Source organism: Myotis nattereri (genome assembly GCF_964212035.1).
Source record: "Myotis nattereri genome assembly, chromosome: 2".
In the NCBI taxonomy this organism is placed as follows: Eukaryota; Metazoa; Chordata; class Mammalia; order Chiroptera; family Vespertilionidae; genus Myotis; species Myotis nattereri.
This window is the reverse complement of record NC_138076.1, coordinates 50,271,305-50,293,443: the sequence shown is the minus strand read 5'-3', so window position 1 is coordinate 50,293,443 and position 22,139 is coordinate 50,271,305. Positions and strand designations below refer to the sequence as shown.

At 37.7% G+C, this 22,139-nt stretch overlaps 1 protein-coding gene and 1 pseudogene across 2 annotated transcripts in view; both read right to left on the bottom strand.

The window, feature by feature from the left end:
• LOC308513695 (uncharacterized protein) overlaps positions 1–9,241 on the bottom strand; it is a gene marked incomplete at its 5' end in the record, with an annotated part of 75,508 nt that extends 66,267 nt beyond the window's left edge. Inside the window, 3 exons of the mRNA XM_081083868.1 lie at positions 6,515–6,559; positions 7,658–7,709; positions 9,131–9,241. Coding sequence (XP_080939994.1) covers positions 6,515–6,559; positions 7,658–7,709; positions 9,131–9,241 — 208 coding nt within the window. The remainder of the gene's footprint in view (positions 1–6,514; positions 6,560–7,657; positions 7,710–9,130) is intronic.
• A 230-nt stretch (positions 9,242–9,471) lies between these two features.
• Positions 9,472–10,367, bottom strand: LOC308514124 (large ribosomal subunit protein uL1-like; annotated as a pseudogene). The gene has a single exon. The product of its transcript is annotated as a large ribosomal subunit protein uL1-like (transcript).
• Positions 10,368–22,139: the final 11,772 nt, after the last annotated feature.

Here is a 22,139-nt window from a genome sequence, read left to right as displayed (position 1 = left end):
GTTATTATCAATTGCACATGTTAATTTTTAATTGTTTGAATGAGCTGACACAATGACAAGCACAAAGCTGAAATTGTGGATACATAGACCAGTGGACATAGACTGTTTTAATGCTGAGTTGATCACAGTAAGTAGACCAGACAGATGACCTGCAGGTACTTTTAACTCTCTATGCCTTCATTTCTTAATGTAAAAAAAGGAGGGGGATAATAAATATTGTTACAGGCCTGCTTCGATAATTGAGATAATGTATGTAAAGGGCTTAGCACCATGATTAATAAGTAGTAAGTGTTGAACATGTACTAAGTATTATTTAGTTGTATTAATAATGGTTTTATAGAAAACTATAATGATTGCAAAAAATATAATGTCAAAACCTCATGCATAAATTGTTAGGTCTGATCAAATAATTGAATTGGTACCCTCTCCCCTGGGAACAGACCTTTAGAACACTTCACAATTGACATTCCCATTTGCTTAGACCACATTCTACTTGCTAAGATCAGATTCCTCTTGTTACGACCATTATCTTTCCCCTCCAGACTTTCCCAGGATCCACTGTTAGGGTCAATTTGCATATTACCCTTTATAATATAGGATAGAGGCCCAGTGCATGGTGGGGGCCAGCCAGTCTGCCCAGACCCACTCAGAGACTTCCCTGCCAAAAAAGCCTGCCTAGAGTCTTTTAAAAGCTCTGACTCCCCACCCCTGGGTGATGGTGCCAATTTGGGGCTCAACCCATCTGGTCTCCAGATGACTTAATAAATTTATAATTCCTTATCACTTTTGTAGAGTGTTAAACCTAAATGTGATGCTTTCTGTATCTATGCCTTGTCTTATTAAATATTCAAATTCACAGCACATGATAGAATATTTTATAGATGTTTCTCCTTCTCCTGCAGCTACTGATATCATTTAGATATAAATATCCTCATTTTGCTGAGGCTTGTATTTATCCTGGCTGAAGTCAGTTTAACACATTAGTGTCATCACGATATTGGTCCCCAAAGGAGAATTTCATGTTTTAATCTCAAATAGCCCTATCAGTTTATAAAGGATGTCTAAGAAGTGACAGAAAACATGAAAAAGAAAAGTATGTTGCATAATAAAGACCTAACTCCTGCAGCTTTCTTAATTAATTCAATTTCTCTAATCAATTATACCACAAGATTGTGTTTACTATAGCAGTGATTCACTCTGCCAGAGGTTTTGCAATGACCATCAGATTGTTCCTGAGATGGTTTTTTGATTGCTGCTATAACCTTAAAATGTGGCTTCAAGAAATAACATTCTCTATTCTAAATTATTCCAAGAACGTTTTAAGATATTGAGTAGTACAATGCATTCTTTTTCTTCTGAAATCTTTACTAAGAAGCACCATTAGGAATTTAAACATCTAATTACAGATAAAAGGATTTTATTACACTTTGTCTTTTATACCTACTTTCATATACTTCAGTCTTTCTCTAAAGCTGCTTACTAGTATTAATCAACATTTGGGAACAGATTAAAGGATTGATAGATGTGTATAATTCAGAGAATGTAAAGGACTGCCTAGTTTTCTATTTTCATTAAAAGCTATAAGTGAATTAAGTGAATTAAAAAGAGATTAAAAATGCGTTGGATTAAAACAACAGTCGTTTGGTCTAAAGTATTGTAACATGTGTGTCTCCTTAATCAGAATTAGGAATCTAGAATTACCACTGTCAGTGGAGCTTGGAAAACATGCATGTCTTTCTGTTGGGATATGTTTTACTCTCTCTTGATTACTACTGTATAGCCAGTACATAGAGGATAATTTGATTATTAGTAGTTGCTCATTGAACACTTGTTGGTTGAGTGACTCACAGATTGAACTAATACATGTTTTCATGTAAATAAAAACTAAAAAGGTCACCAACTGCTGCAGGCTAAAGTCTACAGCAGTCAGCATATTAATGCAAAAAGAACCATTGGAAGGCCAGTGGACTTTGATATTCAGCAAGGCTGAAAATCAGCATAATATTGCCTTGCTGTGGGCTCAATGGCTCAAGGCATTTCCCTAACCTGATAATCCTTTTACTGTTTACCAAGCTTTACCTTTGATATGCCTATATGCGTTGCTAAAGGCAAATGCTTATTCAAGTAAATGAATAGCAGACCAGGCCAGAAGTTAGTGTGCCTCTTCAAGAAAGAGGTCTCGCCGAAACCGGTTTGGCTCAGTGGATAGAGCGTCGGCCTGCGGACTGAAGGGTCCCGGGTTCGATTCCGGTCAAGGGCATGTACCTGGGTTGCGGGCACATCCCCAGTGGGAGATGTGCAGGAGGCAGCTGATCGATGTTTCTCGCTCATCAATGTTTCTAACTCTCTATCTCTCTCCCTTCCTCTCTGTAAAAAATCAATAAAATATATTTAAAAAAAAGAAAAAAAAAAAAGAAAGAAAGAGGTCTCCACCTGGTCTCCCATTCCTTCTAAATTCATATTTCTAGTAAAGCATTTTCATTTCTGCGTCGGCCCCTCCTTCAGATCCTGAACCCTACCATGAAGGTTGCAGCAACCAGCCATTCACATTTCTGTTATTTTGTCTACTGTTAGTCTATTTAAATATTTAAAACCTATTACTAATACCAATTTGCATCATGTCAGTATTTGTTTTGGTCTTGTGCAAACATGAATTTATTTTAGCAAAAAAATTGTTCATTCATTCACTCTGGTGACAAGTACTTACGAAATACTTATTACTTGGCTGTCACTGTTCTAAATTCTTAGGGAAAGGTTACATAATTCTAAATATTAGCAATAAAAAGAGAAGACTATCAAAACATTAAATAGTAACATATGCAATTTAAAAACTAATACAGATGATTTTGGTCAACTAACTGACAATTCTTATTATATGATCACATATGCCACAGTATTAATATCATAATCCTACCTTTAAAATTCAACAAAGAGCAGAGTGGATATGGTAGAACAGCTTCTGAAAGCTTATTTCTATTCCCTTATCTCACCTACATGATTCAATTATATTAAGCACTCTAAAACAATAGGTATTGAAAGATGTTTTAAAAGGCCCAGTTTTTATATGTGGGCATAATTAAAATACTGAAATCAACAATTTTGGTCCCTTCTATAATCCCCCTGAGCCCTCCCCCACCCCTAATTCTCAGGATTCATATTTTGTACCTATCCTTTCAAATTGTTTTTGAGTGATTTTATTTCCCTAGATCTATTCTAGGAAATATTTCCCAGGTACACCGTGAACAAGAAATACAAAGTTTATGTTATTACACACCTCATAATTTAATTGAAAAGACAAAATAAATTTTAAAATGGGGGTTCTGGCCAGAATAAGTGCTGTGGAGGAAAACACAGGGCAAGCAATGTGTTGGGGGATGGTGGAAAAGCTACTAAGTCAGCAAGGTTGGCCTTGGTGAGGAGCTAATATTTGAGCAAAGGGCTAAATGATGTGAGTGGGACCATTACTTGCTGGGAACATAATGTGCATAGGCCCTAAGGTGGAAATGAACTTAGAATAAAATAGGTACAGGAAAAATGCCCAACGTGCAAAAGAAGAGAGCTTTAGGGAGAGCAGGAGATAAACACCATGAAATCATTTTAGCTGTGGCTGGACCTCCATTATTCACTACTTGTAAACTAAGCAAGCACCAAACATATTATATTTTCCTCCTGTTTTAAAATCATCCCTAGCATTTGTTTCCTTAAACATCATCCCTTTTATTAAATAACTCCATAACTCTTTCATATAAATTAGGGGCTTCCTTTTCACTGGTCCAATTATCTCTATGGCCAGTCAAAGGAATGAGAAATCTAAAGTTATTCTGGATCAAGAAACCTCTCTTTCTTAGAGATTTAAAATTTAATAATACATAAATCAATATTTCTCTGGACAGATCATCCCAACCAATATAAAGTTATGTGCACCCAACTCACTTGAAAATAAAGTGTCTTGCCCAACTGATTCTTACAGTAAGATAATATGGTTTTCACTTTTATTTTATAAGAGAGAAAAATTATTAAATGTTATTTAGGGAAATTCTCTAAGTTTATACTGTCCTTTTTCACCCTCCAAGTTAGATGTTTACAATGCAACTTTACACAATATTCTGTAGAATACAGAAGATCATTTCCATACCTTTGACCACTTTACCATTAGAATTATTAGTTAACTAGTGGCCCAGTACACGAAATTCATACATGGGGGGGGGGAGGAGGGTGTCCCTCAGCCTGGCTGCACCCTCTCCAATCTGGGACCCTTCTGGGGATGTCCAACTGCTGGTTTAGGCTTGACCCCTGTGGGATTGGGCCTAAACTGGCAGTCGGACATCCCTCTCACAATCCAGGACCACTGGCTTCTAACGACTAACCTGATTGCCTGCCTGATTGCCCCTAACCACTCTGCCTGCCAGCCTGATTGCACCCAACTACCCCCACCTTCTGGTCTGATCCCCCCGAACTGCCCCCCCCCACCTGATGGCCTGACCATCCCCAACTACCTCCCCTGTCGACCTGCTTGCCCCAACTGCCCCCTTGCTGGCCTGATCACCCCTAATCGCCTCTGCCTCGACCCTGCCATCTTGGCTTTGTCCGGAAGGTCTCCCAGTCTAATTAGCATATTACCCTTTTATTAGTCTAGATTATTGAAAACACAGTCTTTTCCCTGAATACTCACAAATCAGAAAATCTTTGATGATCTGATCATTCAGCCTTTGCTTTTGGATAAGCAACTCATGGCCTTGATGCTGAAACTATAAGAGAAAAATCCAAAAGGAAAACAATTCTCCCATTTGGAAATAAGAGACTCCCCCTCAACCCATTCTATCACCACCTTCCTTTTCTTATTTACTTTACAACACTTGCAATTACACGCTTTTTCTCTCTGTGAAATGTATGTAATTTTTTTTTTTTTTTTAAAAAAGCTAAATGAGCCTCACCTCAGTTTTAAGACACAGGAATGTCTTTGTGAAAGACCTGTGTTTGTGTGTGTGTGTGTTTCTTTTCTCAGCCGGTAAGAAGTTAACCTCTACTTCTCTTTATTCATAATAGTGCTGGGTGACTGAGTTCTCTTGAGATTTATAATCAAATGTGTGACAGGAGATATTATTGAAGAGGAAAGTGAATTTTATTTCTGTGTTTGTGTGTGTGCATGCATATGTATGTAGTATTTATTTTGTTGTGAGTAAAAATTCAAAGTTGCAATTCACCCAAGCTCATTATAATTACTTACAAATCTTCCTTGCATGCTAAAGAAACAATTTAAATTTCCATTCTTATTTCTAACATCTCATGAAATAAAGAAAAATTTAGATTGCTCTAAATGACTGACTTTCTTTTACAATATGAAGATATTTGTATGTCTATTCAATTGTCTTATTTTGCATAAATATGATATAATTAAAATTTATTGCTTGTAATTTACAACATGGTTAATAATAGCTTAAAGGCCATGCTTGCATTCTACACAGTGCTTTAAAATAAAATGTCATTCCAAATGGATAAATGTTCAGTATTAATAATTGCCCTTGGAAGTGCTTTAATTCAAAACTACTTGTATGATTACTTTAGAAATAGACAATGTTAGTAAGTGGCATTTTAACAGATAAATTACTTTCTGTAATAGCATACAATTTACTTAGTGGAATATAAAAGATTTGAAAAAGAAAGTCTCTAGCAATAAATGCAACTTTTTTATGTAAATTTGCAGAGTGCCGAAAAAAAACCAAAACCACTTTGCTCTGTTTTTCTTTTAAAATATTTGACCTCATTTATTTTGTATCTGAATATATTTAAAATGTGAAATTATTAGTAGTAAACAGATGCACATCTAAAACTCTTAAATTATGTAAATAACCTAGATGATGACCCCATTTTAATGAGGTATAAATTTGTCATTTGCCAATTCATCTATCCATAATGAAAATGATACTATAATACAGTACCAAAGCTGTTATTTATTAAATATATTGTTTTTGTGTTATTCTGGGATATATCAAAAATCTGCAGTGCAATTGATTTTGTAGGTATCATGATACTCATTAAAACACAAATTTATACTCTGCCATAAAAAAGAAGAAAAATATACCCTTTGTGACAGCATGGATGGACCTGGAGAACATTATTCTAAGTGAAATAGGCCAGTCAGAGAAAGACAAAACCATATAATTTACTTATATGTAGAATTTAATAAACAAAATGAACTACCAAGCAAAATTGAGACAGACTCATAGATAGAGAACAGGTTGACCCCACAGCTCAGGGGGAGGGTGGGAGGGGAGGGCAGGAGTAGAGAGATTGAGCAAAAAAAAAGAGAGAGACAACTCATGGACATAGACAGCAGTCTATGATTGGCTGTGGAGGTGGAAGAGGGCATAGAGTGGATAAATGGTGATGGGAAAAGCAAAATAAAAACACAAATGTATTTGCTTTAGGCAAGCAGTAATCACAGTTGTGATGAAGAATGACAAACCTTAGGTGGATGGCCAGGCAAAATCTTTTCACCACGTCCTGTACTTACCCTGCTTGTGAAAGGCAGCAGGAGTTCCAGCCACGGCAGTAGCATCTTATTGCAAGTTAAGGGGGATTAAATCAGAAAAACAGGAACCATATTAATTATTAAACAATTCATTATTGTATTGGTAATTGGTAAGACATGTCAGAGGATTGATAGGAAGGAAAGGCGCACTGGAGTAGTTCCAGGTAACCCTAGGGCTGGGGGAAGCCAAGGAGGCAGGTTGGCGTCTCCAGATCCAGAAGTGTGGGAGGAGAGGCCTGTGATCCTCTGTCTGGCACCCAGACTGTTGATGAGAGGACACTAGCTGGCACCTCTGAAGGGAAGTGATGAGGATGGTTCTGGAAGGGCAGCAGGAAGCTGGAGCTTGGGATCAAATGCTTCTTCTAAGGTGGAAGGTTATTGCTATGGCAACACTGACAGAAACACAAAACAAAAAAAGGATGTGACCTCCCTTTCACCTCCTCCTCTCTTCCAGTCACTGTCTATTGCTGCTACTTCAAATCCTGACAGAAAGCCCTCAATCAATCAATCATTCAATAAATCAATAGAATCTGTCTGGAGAGTTCCTGTTCAGCATCACAAAGGAGCATTTAAAAGAGTGGATTTGGAGGTAAAAGGAAATAGCTTAATTTTCTGCACATGTGCTCGCATGAGAACGTATCACCAGAGGGAGTTCCATGCTACAGTCTCAGTATTAAAGCTTTGTAGAGTGGAAATGTTTTTATATTGGGCTTCTCTAGGCCTACCCACTGCCTTGGGCTATGGCAGGTCATTTGGCTAAATTGAAATACAGGCCTAGATGATGGAGAAGCTGTGTGGGACCAAAGTAACTCTCAAGTGATGGGTGGATCTGCTGACACGGTGTTAACACCACTAGGAGCAGGCATGCACAGGCGACTGCCAGCAAACACACAGGGACTGAATCCACACGTCAACCTGAAATCCTGGAAGCTGCAACCCTCTGGGCACTTTAGGATCTTGTAAGACCCAAAGCAGCGGAGCTAGGTGAGCCACTCTGGGTCTGGCCTTACTCACAAAAACTATGAGATGATGAATGAATGCTGTATAAAGCCACTAAGCTGGTAGTGATTTCTTAGGGCAGGAATATAACCTAGTTCAGCGGGCCATCCAGGGTGGTATGCTTGCTTAAATCTTCATCTGCTGCATTCTTCTCGTCACTTTTGACAAGTTCTAAATTCTAAAAAGAGAAAGAGAAACCTCTACTTTAGGCCTCAGTGCAGTGGGCACCATGGAATGGCAACCTGGGCTAACCCTTCAGAAAGAAAAGCTGAATGGACCCCACTGTGCCTTTGTTCTGGGTATAGAATATTTTCATACATGGCAATGAATCCATTTAACTTGAAGATTAGAGATAAAGTCTGCTTCCCTGTTACCCCAAGCCAGATTGTTTACTATGTTCTCCATCTTATGTACACCAGAAACACACAAAACAAAGAAACAAACAAACAAAAAATAGGGGATGGGTTTGCAAGGCAATTCTGGGCTGTTTCTATGGAAGCTCAGATATCTGAGCACCTAGGGTGTGGTAGTACCTTGATAAACAAATTCGAATGTCAGCATTTTGAAATGGCATTATTTTTGGCCAAGAGATGGTGACTCCAATTATTTGGTGGGTTCTGGATTCTTTGAATGGATTGTGATTGATGGTCATTTGATAAGTGCTATCTTTGATATGAACATTTTGGGTTATGTAGGCCTAGTGCAAACATGCAGACTGCTAGTTGGACACAATCTGATAACTCCTGCTGACAGATGCCATAATTATATTTGTAGTGCATTGCCAGGTACCCGCTATACTTACATAAAGAGGGGAAAAAGTATTCAAAAAATATGGTCTTCTCAGAAAATATGTAATAAAGGCAGGGACCCTCTGTGAAACTATTCCATTGACAGTGGACATCACTTACACTTGAGCCCCTTCTGTGGAATATCAAAGTTGAAACAGAAAAAGAACTACTGCACAGCCAAGGGCTGATGTCATCTCCGGGACTGAACAAACTGCTGCCATTATGGTACCTGGTATGAAGCCTTAGAATTGCCAACATTTTTTGTGTGTGTTCTTCCAGAAAAAGATCAGGATCAATTGGCTTCCATGCAGTAAGGCCTGCAATATTTCTGGGCACTCTTTTCACAAATCTGTTTGAATTATTCTGCAATATTTCATCAGTGGGTCAGACATGCTTTAACACACTATGAGCTGCTGGAAGGTATTGAAATGTCCCTTTGCATTGAGGACATTATGATTGTGACTCCCACTGAGGGAATTGCTCACAGAGCAGTGATTAAAGATGGCTGGGCCTTGAATCAGGAGGAAATTCAGAGCCCTGATGCTTTAATGTCCTCTATTGTGAAGTGAAAATGGCACATCCTACTAGCGCCAACCCAGTTCCCTAAGGCCTTGGTCAATTTCAAGAAGAAGTGGCAATACCCTCATAAGTCACAGAACAAGTACCTAAACTACTGGCACCAAAGAACCTTGCCTATGAAACTTGTCACCTGGTAAGAAAGCATAATTCACTGAGAAAACCCACTTTCAATATGGAATATCTAGTACAATGCTGTATCAAGTTACCATAATGTCACTAAGTGTCTGAGTACACATAGCACTGGATAGTCTTCATGTTGGGCTGAAATCCAGATCTGACTCTTGGATGTGCCATCTTGAAGTTTGCCATCTTGAGACAAACTGAACATAGACTCATGGATCATCACTAATCATGGTTTTAGCTCTATGATGAGGCCACTGGACCACCTAGAGAGTAATGACTGAATATATAGTGATATGATATACATATAACTTATGTTCAAGCTCTAGCTGATGCTCTCCCTAATTATCTCTTTATCTCTCCTGTACTCTCAAACAGAGAGCATTCTCACTTAAAGAAAAGTGTCTGTAGTGAATCTGTTCAGGTACTCATCATTTCTACCATTGGTTGGTGGACTTATGCTTAAAAGCATTACACTAATGATATTATGACAAAGACCTACAAAATCTGTCCTGTTTGTCAACTATGCCAGTATCTATGAAGAGGATTTTGATAGGATTTGTTTTCAGCTATATGTAAGTTATACACAATTATTCCAACTCTACCCTAGTGTAAGGGGTATGGAATTTGAATGCTTTTATTTGGTTATTTATTTTTTATTTATTTTTTTAGCAGCAATATGGTTTATTTATTAATCTGTGCCTTATTGTAGGCACTGGAGCTTGCCCATTGTGCTCTTGATGTATAAAATCTGTACATTCTGCCAGTTCTTTTTGAGCAATGACACCAGGAAATTGAAAGCTATGTGGATGTTGTATACAAGCTCATTATCTGTCATCTTCAAGTGGCCAGCAGCCACTGCCAGACAGGGCACAGTCTTCATCTGGAACTTGCTTGTGGATTTCACTTCATAGACTTTGGCCACCACGCTTGCCTTGTGGATCAGCAAGGATGGGAATTTGCCAGCTTTATTCAGGCCTGCGTCCAGGATGCCTGGGATCTGCTTGATCAGAGACTCTAAAGCCAAAAAGGCATCCTATTTCTTGGCCAGCTTCTTGACCAGTTTCTTATTCTTGTTAAGTTCCTTCAGTCCCTGATGTCCAAGTGGAGGATATCCACGGCCTTGGCCTCAGGTCACAGTGTTGCTAGAATGCCCGAAACACATATGGAGAACTTGGGGCAGAGAGTAGATTTGTAGATTGAAGCCAGATGGTGCTCAAAACATGTTTGCCCTTTTGAGCGTCACAGTCCTTCAAGCTGATCTGTAGCTCCAAAAACTTGCCCTAGTTACCATGCAGGACTTCCCGCAGTGCCTCGTAGAGCGTGTCATCAGAGATTCTGTTGCTCATGTTTCCTCACGCCACAAAAAAAAACAGAAAGTCCTGGAAGGTTTTTAGAAGATAAAAAGCACCCCCCCCCCTTTTTTATGCTTCATTTTAATTCCAAATGTATACTTTACCTCCCAACAGATTCATTCTTTTCCGTAAGAGATGGAAACTTACAAACTTGACTACCCTCCGCACCACCCAACTTGTGTGCCCACAAAAGGAAGTATCAGCACTGAGTGGGTATAGACATCATCTTGAGTCAAACTGTGGTTGATACACTGTGCCTCTAGGTCTTGCTTTCTTCTATAGATGGCAGGCCCTTCCCTGCCTCCCCTTTGGATCTGAAGGACTTTATCCTCTTCAAGCGTGTCAAACGTGCGGCCCGCAGGCCACATGCCTCGTTTATTTGGCCTGTGTTAGCCTTGAGTTTGACTAGATAAATGGTATCTTTGTTACGGACCAAAACCCCTGCAGAATTAATGACATTTCCTTTTACTCTCTGTTGCCAGTACTGTGGCCTTCCTGGAACTGTGAGGGACATGTGTTTTCATCTCTAACACATCATCTCTACTTTGGTTGGTAATTATAAAGTCTAATGTGTGATTCTCAATTTATGGGACACTCTATATGGGAATTTTGCTGATAAGACAGCCTGGGTCTTTACTGCAAATTAGGCAAGCATTCATTCTTTATCTAGGCAGTATTAGCCCTAGATTCTTGTGGTTCTCCTGGAAGGAGTATCTGAACTGTCTAAATATTTATACTACTTTTGAGTCAATACCTTAGCCTAAATTGAGTTTCCCATGCAATCTCTGGAGGAGCAAGTCAGATGACTCCAGCTTTTCCGATCACGGTCTTGGTGTGGGGGGTTTTGTAACTGCTTGATGATCTCTCAAATTCTGTCTTTTCTCTTTTGGCTCTGCAAGCAGATGTTAAAAGTCCCGTTCAAGTGCAAGTTACTGTTGGCTCACATTTAAAGAAAAGTTTCTGGACAAGATTAGCGTATATATTCATCTTATATATTTTCTTGTACATTCAAAATATGTAATCTTTTTTTAAAATTTTACAGACTAGGAATGGATCTTTTAAAAAGTTTTATTAAATTTATTGGGATAACATAGATTAATCAAATTATATAGGTTTCAAGTTTACAAGTCTATGATACATCATCTGTATATGGCATGATGTGTTTACAACTCAAAGTAAAAGCTCATTCCTTCAAGCATATATTTAATATCCTTTACGATCTCCCTCTCACGCTGCTTTTCCTCCAGTAACCACCATACTGCTGCCTATGTCTAGGAGTTTTTGTTTGTTCATTTGTTGCTTTCAGTTTTATATTCCTCATATGAGTGAAATCATATGGTTTTAACTTTTTCCATTGGACTTATTTTGCTTAGCATGCTAGTCTAAAGATCCATCCAGATTGTCAAAAATGGCAGTATTTTATCTTTCCTTATGGCTGAGTAGTATTCCATTGTATATATGTGCCACATCTTCATCCAATTATCTATTGAAGGACAATTCCATTGTTTCCTTGTCTTAGCCAGTATGAATAATGCTGCAATAAACATGGGTTGAATATATATTGATGAATAAATATTTTCAAAGTTTGGGGGTAGATACCCAGAAGAGGGATTGCTGGGTCATATAGTAACTATATTCTTAAAATTTTGAGGAACCTCCATATTGTTTTCCATAGTGGCTGTATCAGCTTACATTCCCACCAGCAGTGAATGAGAGTTCCTTTTTCTCCATAACCTCTCCAATACTTGTTATTATTTTTCTTGTTGATAATCACTTTAACAGGTTAAATGGTGGTATGTTATTGTGGTTTTGATTTGCATTTTCCTAATAGCCAGTGAAGTTGAGTATCTTTTCATATATCTGTTGGCCATTTGTATGTCTTCTTGGGAGAAGTGTCTGTTCAGGTCCTCTTTCCATATTTTAATTGGATTGTATGTTTGTTTGCTGTTGAGTTGCATGAGTTCTTTATATATTTTTGACATTAACCCTTCTGCAGAGCTGTCATTTAAAAATATCTTCTCCCATTTGGCTGGCTGACTTTTTTGTTTTTGTTAATCTTTACCCAAGGATATATATTTTTCCATTGATTTTTTTTTGAAAGATTGCAAGGGAGAAGGGGGGAGAGGGGAGAGAGGGAGAGAAAGAAAATCCATGTGAGAGGAGCACATCGATCTATTTCCTCCCCCCATGTGCCCTACTGGGGCTGGGGATTGAACCTGCAACCCAGATATGTACCCTTGACCAGGAATCAAAACTGGGATGCTCTGGTGTGCAGGCCAAAACTCTAACCACTGAGAAACACTGGCCAGAGTTGACATTTTGTTTTGTTGACAGTTTATTTTGCTGTGCAGACTCTTTTTAGCTTAATATAGTCCCATTTATTCTTTTTAAAATTGCAAAATAAATAAATAAATAAAATACCTAGAAATAAACTTAGCAAAGGATGTGAAGGACCTACACACCAGAAACTATAAGACATTATTAAAAGAACTTGAAGAAGCCCAGCCAGCATGGCTCAGTGGTTGAGTGTCAATCTATACCGTTTAATTCCCGGTCAGGGTACCTGCCCCGGTTGCAGACTCTATCCCCATCCCTTATCATTAATGCTTCTATCTCTCTCCCCCTCTTCCTTCTTCTCTGAAATCAATAAAAATCTATTTTTAAAAAGAAATTGAAGAAGACACAAAGAAAGGAAAAAATAATTTGTGTTCATAGATTGGAAAAATAACTTAGATAAAATAGCCATATTAACCAAAGCAATATAGAAATTAATGCAATTCCCATCAAAATCCTGATGGTGTGTGTTTTTTTTAAAGAAATTAAACAAATAAATAAATAAATAAATAAATACATAAATAAATAAATAAATATAAAACAAATAATATTCAGATTTGTATGGGACCACAGAAGATCCCAAATAGCCAAAGCAATCCTGAGAAAAATGAACAAAACTGGAGGTAGCACAATCTCTGACTTCAAATTATACTCATCTTTTTCTAATACCCAGTTTGTACTCACTTCATTTTTAATAAAAATGTTAGAGTTGATCACAGAGTGGAGAAAGAAGAGATGTCCTTGGGATGAATGACTATGCCTTTCCCTTTTCCTATTCTATGCAGCCTTGGTACAGTTGTTCACCTGCACTGGGCTGGTTTTTAAATTAGCAACCAAATTTCTGGCTGATATCAGTAAGGTTTATGTGGCATCTCTCCAGCTGAGTTATGGATTTATTTACTAAGTCTGACTTGTCATACTTTTCCTGCAAAGAAAACAAAAGTTTTCTTAATCTATTTTGGGGTAGTTGACACATTTAAGAAGCTTTGTCAGAACAGGGTAGCCTGTACTAGAATGCTCTTCTCAACAAGTAGACTGACCCAAGTGCAACTCTCAATGGAAAACTATTCAGCTCAAAGGATTCCATGTGCTCTGCTTCAGCCCTACTTCTCTAATGTCATGACTGCCTTTTAACACTTTGTCATAAGTAGCTCGGTCAGCATGTACCTTGGATAACAACTATACAGAATCCCTGTGCTTGTGAAGAAAGTCATGGCAGTATATTCTCACTTTCCATTTAGATTATGAATAGTTTGAATAAAAAAAAAATGGAATTCCATATCTCATATAACCTAGACCTGATTTCAAGTTCACTCAGACTGATGGCAACACCCAGTTCCTTGAGGGAGCATTCCCAAAGTCCCCACTATCTTGCTGGCTGGCTGCTGGGGTGAGGAGGGGGACGCCCTCTGCTCCTGGATGCCTCTTTCTGGTCCTTGCAAGTGGCCCTTTATCATTGGAATCTCTCCAACTTTGACTTCTGCCCCAACCTGGAGAAAATTCTCTGTGGTTTACAGAAGTCTTGCTGAATATGGCACCAGATGTGCAGGATCCAGAGGCCAAGGGTTTTAAACTGTGCTTCTCTAAAGAGTCCATGAGACTTGGGGCAACAGCAGGTCCCTCCATGCTACTAATGAGGCCTCCCACAGAGGTCACTGTCAGGACTACAACAAAAAAGACACTAAAAACAACTTACAATCTAAAATGTACTAAGAAAAACTTTTCTATATCTGCATTACCTCTTTATTAAACATCCTAAATTTGGATACTAGTTTTAAAATGGAAGCAACTGTTTTTAAATTTAAAATAACCCATATTTTTAAAAACATTTAGATAATAGAGAAGTAATATGAATATGACATAACCATCCTTAATATTTTGATGTGCATTCATATGTTTATGTACATATGTACACATAAATGCATATGTGTATTTATATACACATATGTATCTGTGCACATATATACATGTATCATATAAATAGTATATATTGATATTATATATATTTAAGTAAGTGTATCCAGGTACACATAACACATATTTTTATTTCAAATTATCATGATAATAAATATTTTTAAAATGTTAACATCTACTGTGATAATATTCTTTAGTGATACATCCTGAGATAAACTGCCATTTTTTTTCAGATAAATCCTTCTGCCTGTCTGTAACTGTTTTGTAGAAATGCATATTTTGGGGTAATGAGTATGAATGTTTTGAAGCTGTAAATGAATTTATAAAATTGATTTAATGATCACACTTTAGGAGCTGAGGAAAAAAAGATATAATTTTAGTTTGTTTATTAATTGTGAAACCTATCACAAGGAAAGTGCAAATATTTCTAAAAAGAACCAGAGTGTTATAAACACAAGAATGTTAAAGTTTTAGTTTGGTTAAATATTATCCAATCATACTTCTCAATAATAATTACGGTTAGTTCTAATTACCATATCCTCTGAATAAAGAACCCAATAGAAATACTTATCCATTTTTAAAAGTAATTTGTTTTATTTGAAAAAAAATGCTTATGAAACAGAATTTCTGAATTACCAAAATGTAGCTCCCAAAATTATAAAAGAAATATTTTGAAAATCTTATCACTACAAAATTATCAGCAAAACAATTAGCTGAATTTAATTTCAGATTCTCTCTGTCACTCTGCTTTTCTCTCTCTCTTCCCTTATCAACTTAGCTTCAGTAGTTGCATTTCCATCTCTGTCTCTCAAGCTCCTCCTTCCCTTTTAAAAGGACCCTGAGATCCCATGAGGCTCACCCATGTAGTTCAGAATAATCTTCCCATCTCAACATACTTAACTTATTTATTAATCACATCTGCAATGTCCCTTTGACCATGTAAGGTAAATATGGGAATTATTGTAGACATATTTAGGGACCATTATTTTTTCTATATAAATAAAAAATAATTAGTAAAGATAGTCAGTTGGCATTTTTTTACATAGTGACTAGTCATACAGTCCTTGGAATCAGATTTTTAGGTTTAAATCTTATTGTTGACATTTAGTAGTTGTATTACTTTCTGTTATACTTTAGTGAACTTTATTTAAATAACTATAAAATCATTATAGTTTAACTCATAATAAATTATTATTATTATCATTATTATTATTATTATTGTCAGGAACTAAAATTTTTCTGTTTTTATAGCTTGGATTTAAGAATATTTAATTTTTAAAAAGAGTGTTTATTTTAATCCACCACTAATTATTTGGAGTTTATATATTAAATGAAACTTAATTAGCATTGGTGCTCTAAAGAATCTTCACAGGATTCATTAGAGAATAAACAAAGGCAAAACCATGGTTGCTTTTTTGTTTTGTCCTAATATTGAGTCAGGTTGTTTTCCTGAGCAGGATGCAAGGGTGATTTCTTTCCTGGGTTTTTGTTCAGATGGATTTGAAGAATAAAGCCATGGAAAAAGGGTGGTAGATGAAAAGGTTGGATATTTATTGGAAGCAAATATAGACTCCGATGTAGGGAGGGAGTCCCAAGAGGGATTCCCTTCTGATTGGTCGCTCTTTTGCAGAATATCAGCTTCAAAACCCAAACCCCATGTGGTGCTCCCTTCTTCCTCTCCCCTTTTAGTGGTAGAATTCTCTATCTCCTGTGAAAATCTGTTTTCCTCTTTCTCCCATTTGTCCATATTTCTCTATCCACTGTGAAAGTTTGTTTCCTTTTTCTCCCCATACCCTGTGGCTTGTCCCTATCTTATGTAAATAAATGTCTTCCGCTCCCCTTATCTTGTGGCACCCCCTTTTTTTTCTCTGCGAATGTATGCCTTCTGGCAGCTCCAAGCCCTCACCCATGCCTTCCTTCCCCATGGACCCTCTTTATTCCTAAACTCCCTAAATCTGCTTATCTCATTTCTAAAACTTTCAATATCGTGCAAAATTGTACATTACATATAGGTGATCGTATATTTTATTCATTCCAGGCCAAGTTTGAAAATGAAAGTGAGGATTATTAAAATTATGCCAAGAAAAATCAGATGTAAATCTCGATATTTACTCAATGTAATTAAATAAAAATACATTAATTCTATATAATAAAAGGCTAATGTGAAAATTACCTGAACAGCAGAACAACTGGTTGTTATGATGAACACTGACCACCAGGGGGCAGATGCTCAACACAGGAGCTTCCACCTGATGGTCAGTGCACTCCCATAGGGGGAGTGATGCTTAGCCAGAAGTGGGGTTCACAGCTGGTGAGGGCAGCGGCAGTGGCGGGAGTCTCTCCCACCTCCAGGGCAGCACTAAAGATGTCCTCTGTGGGGAGTAGGCCTAAGCTGTCAGTTGGACGTCCCCCGAGGGTTCTCAGACTGTGAGAGGGTAAAGGCCTAGTGAGGGATTCCGCCTCCAGTGCACGAATTTCATACACCAGGCTTCCAGTCCTATCCAATAAAGAGGGAATATGCAAATTGACTCTCACACCATCACAAAGATGGCAGCACTCATAGCCACATGATGGAAGTGCCCAGTCCCCTCAGCCCCACTGGAGTCCCCCAGTCCTTTCAGCCCTGCCACTGAGATCAGACAGCAGGGCATGGGGGCTATGTCACTGTGGCAGCGGCAAAGACCCCACGCACCACAGACAGAGAGTAGACAGCGGGGCGTGGCAGTTTCATTTGCATGATGGTGGCAGTGAAGCCCCCAGACCCAGCAGACAGAGAGCGGACAGCAGGGTGTGGTAGCTTCATCCGCACAGCAGCAGTGAAGCCCCCAGACCCCGCAGAGAGCAGAGAACCATGGGGAGTGGGCCTAGGCCATCAGTAGGACATCCCCTGATGGCACCTGGATTGGAGAGGGTGCAGATCAGGCTGAGGGACCCCACCCTTTTGTGCATGAAATTCATGCACCAGGCCTCTAGTATTATATAATATCACTCAGACTATCACTATTTGATATTCAGTGCACATTGATACATCTTCCAAAAAATTTGTCTATAGTTTTCTCTTGCAATGGCTGTACTAGTATGTTTGAGAAATTTTATGTTTGCCATGATTTTTTTATATACAATGTAACCTTAATTCCAAATTCTGTGCTTTCCACCACACTCCTTTTTCAAGATATTTCTGTGGAGCTCTTACCATTTTTTTTTTATCTGTATGCCATTATATTCAAATCCTGAAATTTATTTTTATTAAGTGAATGCATAGTAGTGTTTCCATATCCCCATGATATATGTTAAATAAAACATGAAGTTCTTGATCTTTTCCACAATGTGAAAAATGCTATTTCAATATGACATTATGTTGTAATAATGGGAATGTTTTGAATATCAGATGGTTATCGCTTTTATAAGCACATTACAAAAGCAGAATAAACGATGTAAAAAAAAGTCCTAGTTTTAGGGCATAATGCATAAATTTTTTCTGTGATTTTTGTGGCAACTCTAATTAATGCACATGTGGACTTGGACCAACTTTGCTTCAAGATGTAAAAAATGTCTTAGTCTAAACAGAGTGCAAGTAATTTAATGAATGAAACATATTTTGAATAATTTAGCACACAGGGAAAATTGATGTTATTGGGTGGGTCCCATCCAAAATGCAACCTGATCAATTATCCTTCTCTTCTCCAAATTTGTGTATCCTATCTAATAATAGACACACATGGTAACTGACCATACCTTCACTACGCCTCTCATTGACAAATCAGCACGATATGCAAATTAACCGCCAACAAAGATGGCGGTTAATTTGCATACGTAGGCTCCAAGCGATGGAGGGAAGACTGAAGGCGAACAGGAGCAGTGAAGACAGAAGACTGAAGGCGGCTCTGGCCGGAGCAGCAAAGACAGAAGATTGAAGGCGGCTCCAGCCGGAGCGAAGGCCTGGGTCCTGGGTGCCAGAGGAAAATCTGTGTCAGCAGCCAGGAGAAAGGAAGGCCTATTGCACGAATCTCTTCGTGCAACAGGCCTCTAGTTTTGTATAAAAATCTAATCAAATTTGAGTGCACATAGAGAATACAGATTTTGTAAATTATAATTTGAAAATTTTAACAGTAAAAGTTTGTGTCCACCTAAATCTTTTTCTTTGGAAATATATTTAGCTGTTACATATGAGGCTAGACCAGCTGTGGGCAAACTACGGCCCGCGGGCCGGATCCGGCCCGTTTGAAATGAATAAAACTATTGAAAAAAAAAGACCGTACCCTTTTATGTAATGACATTTACTTTGAATTTATATTAGTTCACACAAACACTCCATCCATGCTTTTGTTCCGGCCCTCCGGTCCAGTTTAAGAACCCATTGTGGCCCTCGAGTCAAAAAGTTTGCCCACCCCTGGGCTAGACTTTTCAACAAACTTAGCAATCTTAAAAAAACTTTAAAAAATATCATAGTGACCATGTTTCACCAAAACATGATTGCTTATGTCTCTGAGAGGTACACTCTGAGCTTCATCTTTAGAGCCAGAGCTAAGCTTTAGCACTTTTGTGTCCAATAAGCAAGCACAATGCTTGACTTAGAAAGGTTTATGCATAATAAATAAATGAATGTTAGCTCTCTAAATTATTCTCCTTAAAAAACCTTAGGCTATGCTGTTTGGGGGAGAGTTGTATAAGCTGAGGATTTTTTATTTGTGCCCACAGCTCCAGCAAAAACAGATTTCTGAATTGAATCCAAATGCTCTCTTGGAAAGGTGTAAGAATGTAATCTGCTTAGGTGTTGAGATTCAAGTCCACATTTGAGAAGGCATTTTGAAAATTTACATATAAAATCCTCAAATATATCTGCCATTACATTATCATTCTCCATATAGTATTCACTTGAAGGAACACATTTATTTTCATATTTTCTCTTACAAATGCAATTATAGGTCAAGATTTTGTGTTTTTTATGAAGTTTATATAAAAGACAGAGGCATTTTATTGAACTGAAAATCAATAAAATAGAGTTAAAGACTAAGTAACAGACTTAATTATCATTAAATTCCATTGTATACCCTGTATAACAGATTAGATCACCTATTCTTTTAAAACCTTAATTCTATTTTTAAGAGAGGCTACTAAACACATTCTTTGGCTTATAATTTTCCTTCATTATTTATCCCTATGCTTTATTTCTAACAATCTTTTTTTCTTTTGTTAGTTACTTTTTATCTGTAATGTTACCTGACAGGCATCTTTGATTTCTCTCTTTCTTTTAGAGCAACATCTGCCAGTTAATTAATATTATGTAAGTACTAGAGGCCCAGTGCACAAAATTCATGCATGGTGGGGGTCCCCTCAGCCAAACCTGCACCATCTCCAATATGGGACCCTTCGGGGGATGTCCGACTGCCAGTTTAGGCCCAATCCTGGGGATCTGGGACTGCTGGCTCCTAACTGCTCACTTGCCTGCCTGTCTGATCACCCATAACTGCCTCCCTGCTGGCCCGGTTGCCCCCAACTGCCCCCCCTGCCAGCCTGGTCACCCCACGCAGCCTGCTGTTCAGTCATCCCTCACTAACCCCCCTGCTGGCCTGGTCACCCCATACAGCCTGCTGTTCAGTCATTTGGTCATCCCTCACTAACCCCCCTGCTGGCCTGGTCACCCCATACAGCCTGCTGTTCAGTCATTTAGTCGTCCCTCACTAACCCCCCTGCTGGCCTTGTCGCCCCACGCAGCCTTCTGTTTGGTTGCCTATCTGGTTGTTTCGGTCATGACAGCCCCTGTTTTTTCATATATTAGGATGGCCTTCTATTGTGTTGCACCATTGCAAGTTATGGATCAACTTATTACCACAATTTTGCCTATTCTTTTGTTGTCCTTTTCCTGTCATTTATTTGCCATTCTTATTTTTTAGCATTACTTACTAAATTGAGTTAGTTTTCTTCTTAATAACATAGTGTTAGCCTTTTCTTTTTGAACCTACTCTGAGAATATCTTTTAGAGGGATATTATGTTTATTTCTATATTTAATAAAAATTTGTATAATTGATCACTTAAACTCTTATCACATGATGTATATTGAATTTCCTATGTATTCTTCTCATTTATTTTAGGTTTCTTCAATTCTCCATTCATTAAAGTTATTTTCAAATATCTAATGCCTTCCTATTTTCCATAACACCAATGTTTATCTTCCTCTGTATTGAAGGGGGCAGAATATGCCTCTCTAAAATATAAATGTAGGACTTCAGGACATGCCACCCTAAAACGTGTCACTTTGATACACTGATTATTTGGAGTTGTAGGCACTTGAAAAACAACAAATGCAGGAAGAGGCTTTATATAAATTGCCCTTATTGTCATAAAAAACATGTCCTCCAAAAAGAATCCAGTTGTCATACATACCCCTCCCCAGGAGTTTCATCACCAGAAGAAGAGAAAAGTAGAGAAGTTCACACCACACCCAGACAAACTTTGTCACAATCCATCATAACTCCCATCTGTTCTTCTAAGGACCCTTTCAACTTTTCTAAAAATCACCCACTCTCCCCTAAAAGGCCCTTAGCCTTCCTCCCCTTTCCTGAGTAAGATGATATTTAAGCTTAAATTCTCAGCCACTTCAGACAGTTACTCATTTTCCCCTGTTTCTCTCCCTTATATACATAAGGAATATATGTTAACTAACTTCTGTTTAGTTTCCTCTTGATAAGCTGTTTGTTAAGACAAAAGTCTTAATATTGTGCATATGAGGTCAATATTTAATTTTCTAATAATATTTGAAAAAGAATACTATAATTTTCAAGATATACTGTTTCCATCTCTATAGAATTTTATTTTTCTTTCTTTTCAAAAAATGTTTGTATTGATTTTTAAAGAGAGAGGAAGGGAGAGGGAGAAAGAGATAAAAGCATCAATGAGAGAGAAACATCAATCAGCTGCCTCCTGCATTCCCCTACTGGAATTGAGCCTGAAACCTGGTCATGTGCCCCAACCAGGAATTGAACAAATGACCTCTTGATGCATGGGACCAAATGCCTAATCCATTTGCCAGGCTCTATAGGATTTTCTATCTCCTTTGATATGAGGACCATTTAAAATGTGGCCTTTGGAATATTTGTACTACTCTACTCTCTTCCTCTTCCCATAAACACAATGTTGAAATAATTTTACATATTACTCTCTACCTCCAAGCTATAAGGTTTTGCTGAGAATATTTGTTTTGTTTTTTTAGTTGTTCTCTGTGGTTGAATTATTTTCTTCTGTAAAGAGCCAAATAGTAAATTTTTCAAGTTTGGGGGATATACTTTCTCTGTCAGGAATACTTACATTTCCTGCAGTAATGCAAGAGCAGTCATCAATAATTAATAAATTATTGGACATGGCTTTGTTTATAAAAACAAATCCTGGGCAGGATTAATTTTTTTAACTCTGGTTCATATTAGTAATAGAATTTTCCCAAAACTATCTCTTTATTTTCAAGTTTTCTTATTTAGAATTTATATCACATATTTCCATTCTATCATCTTCCATTCCGATTT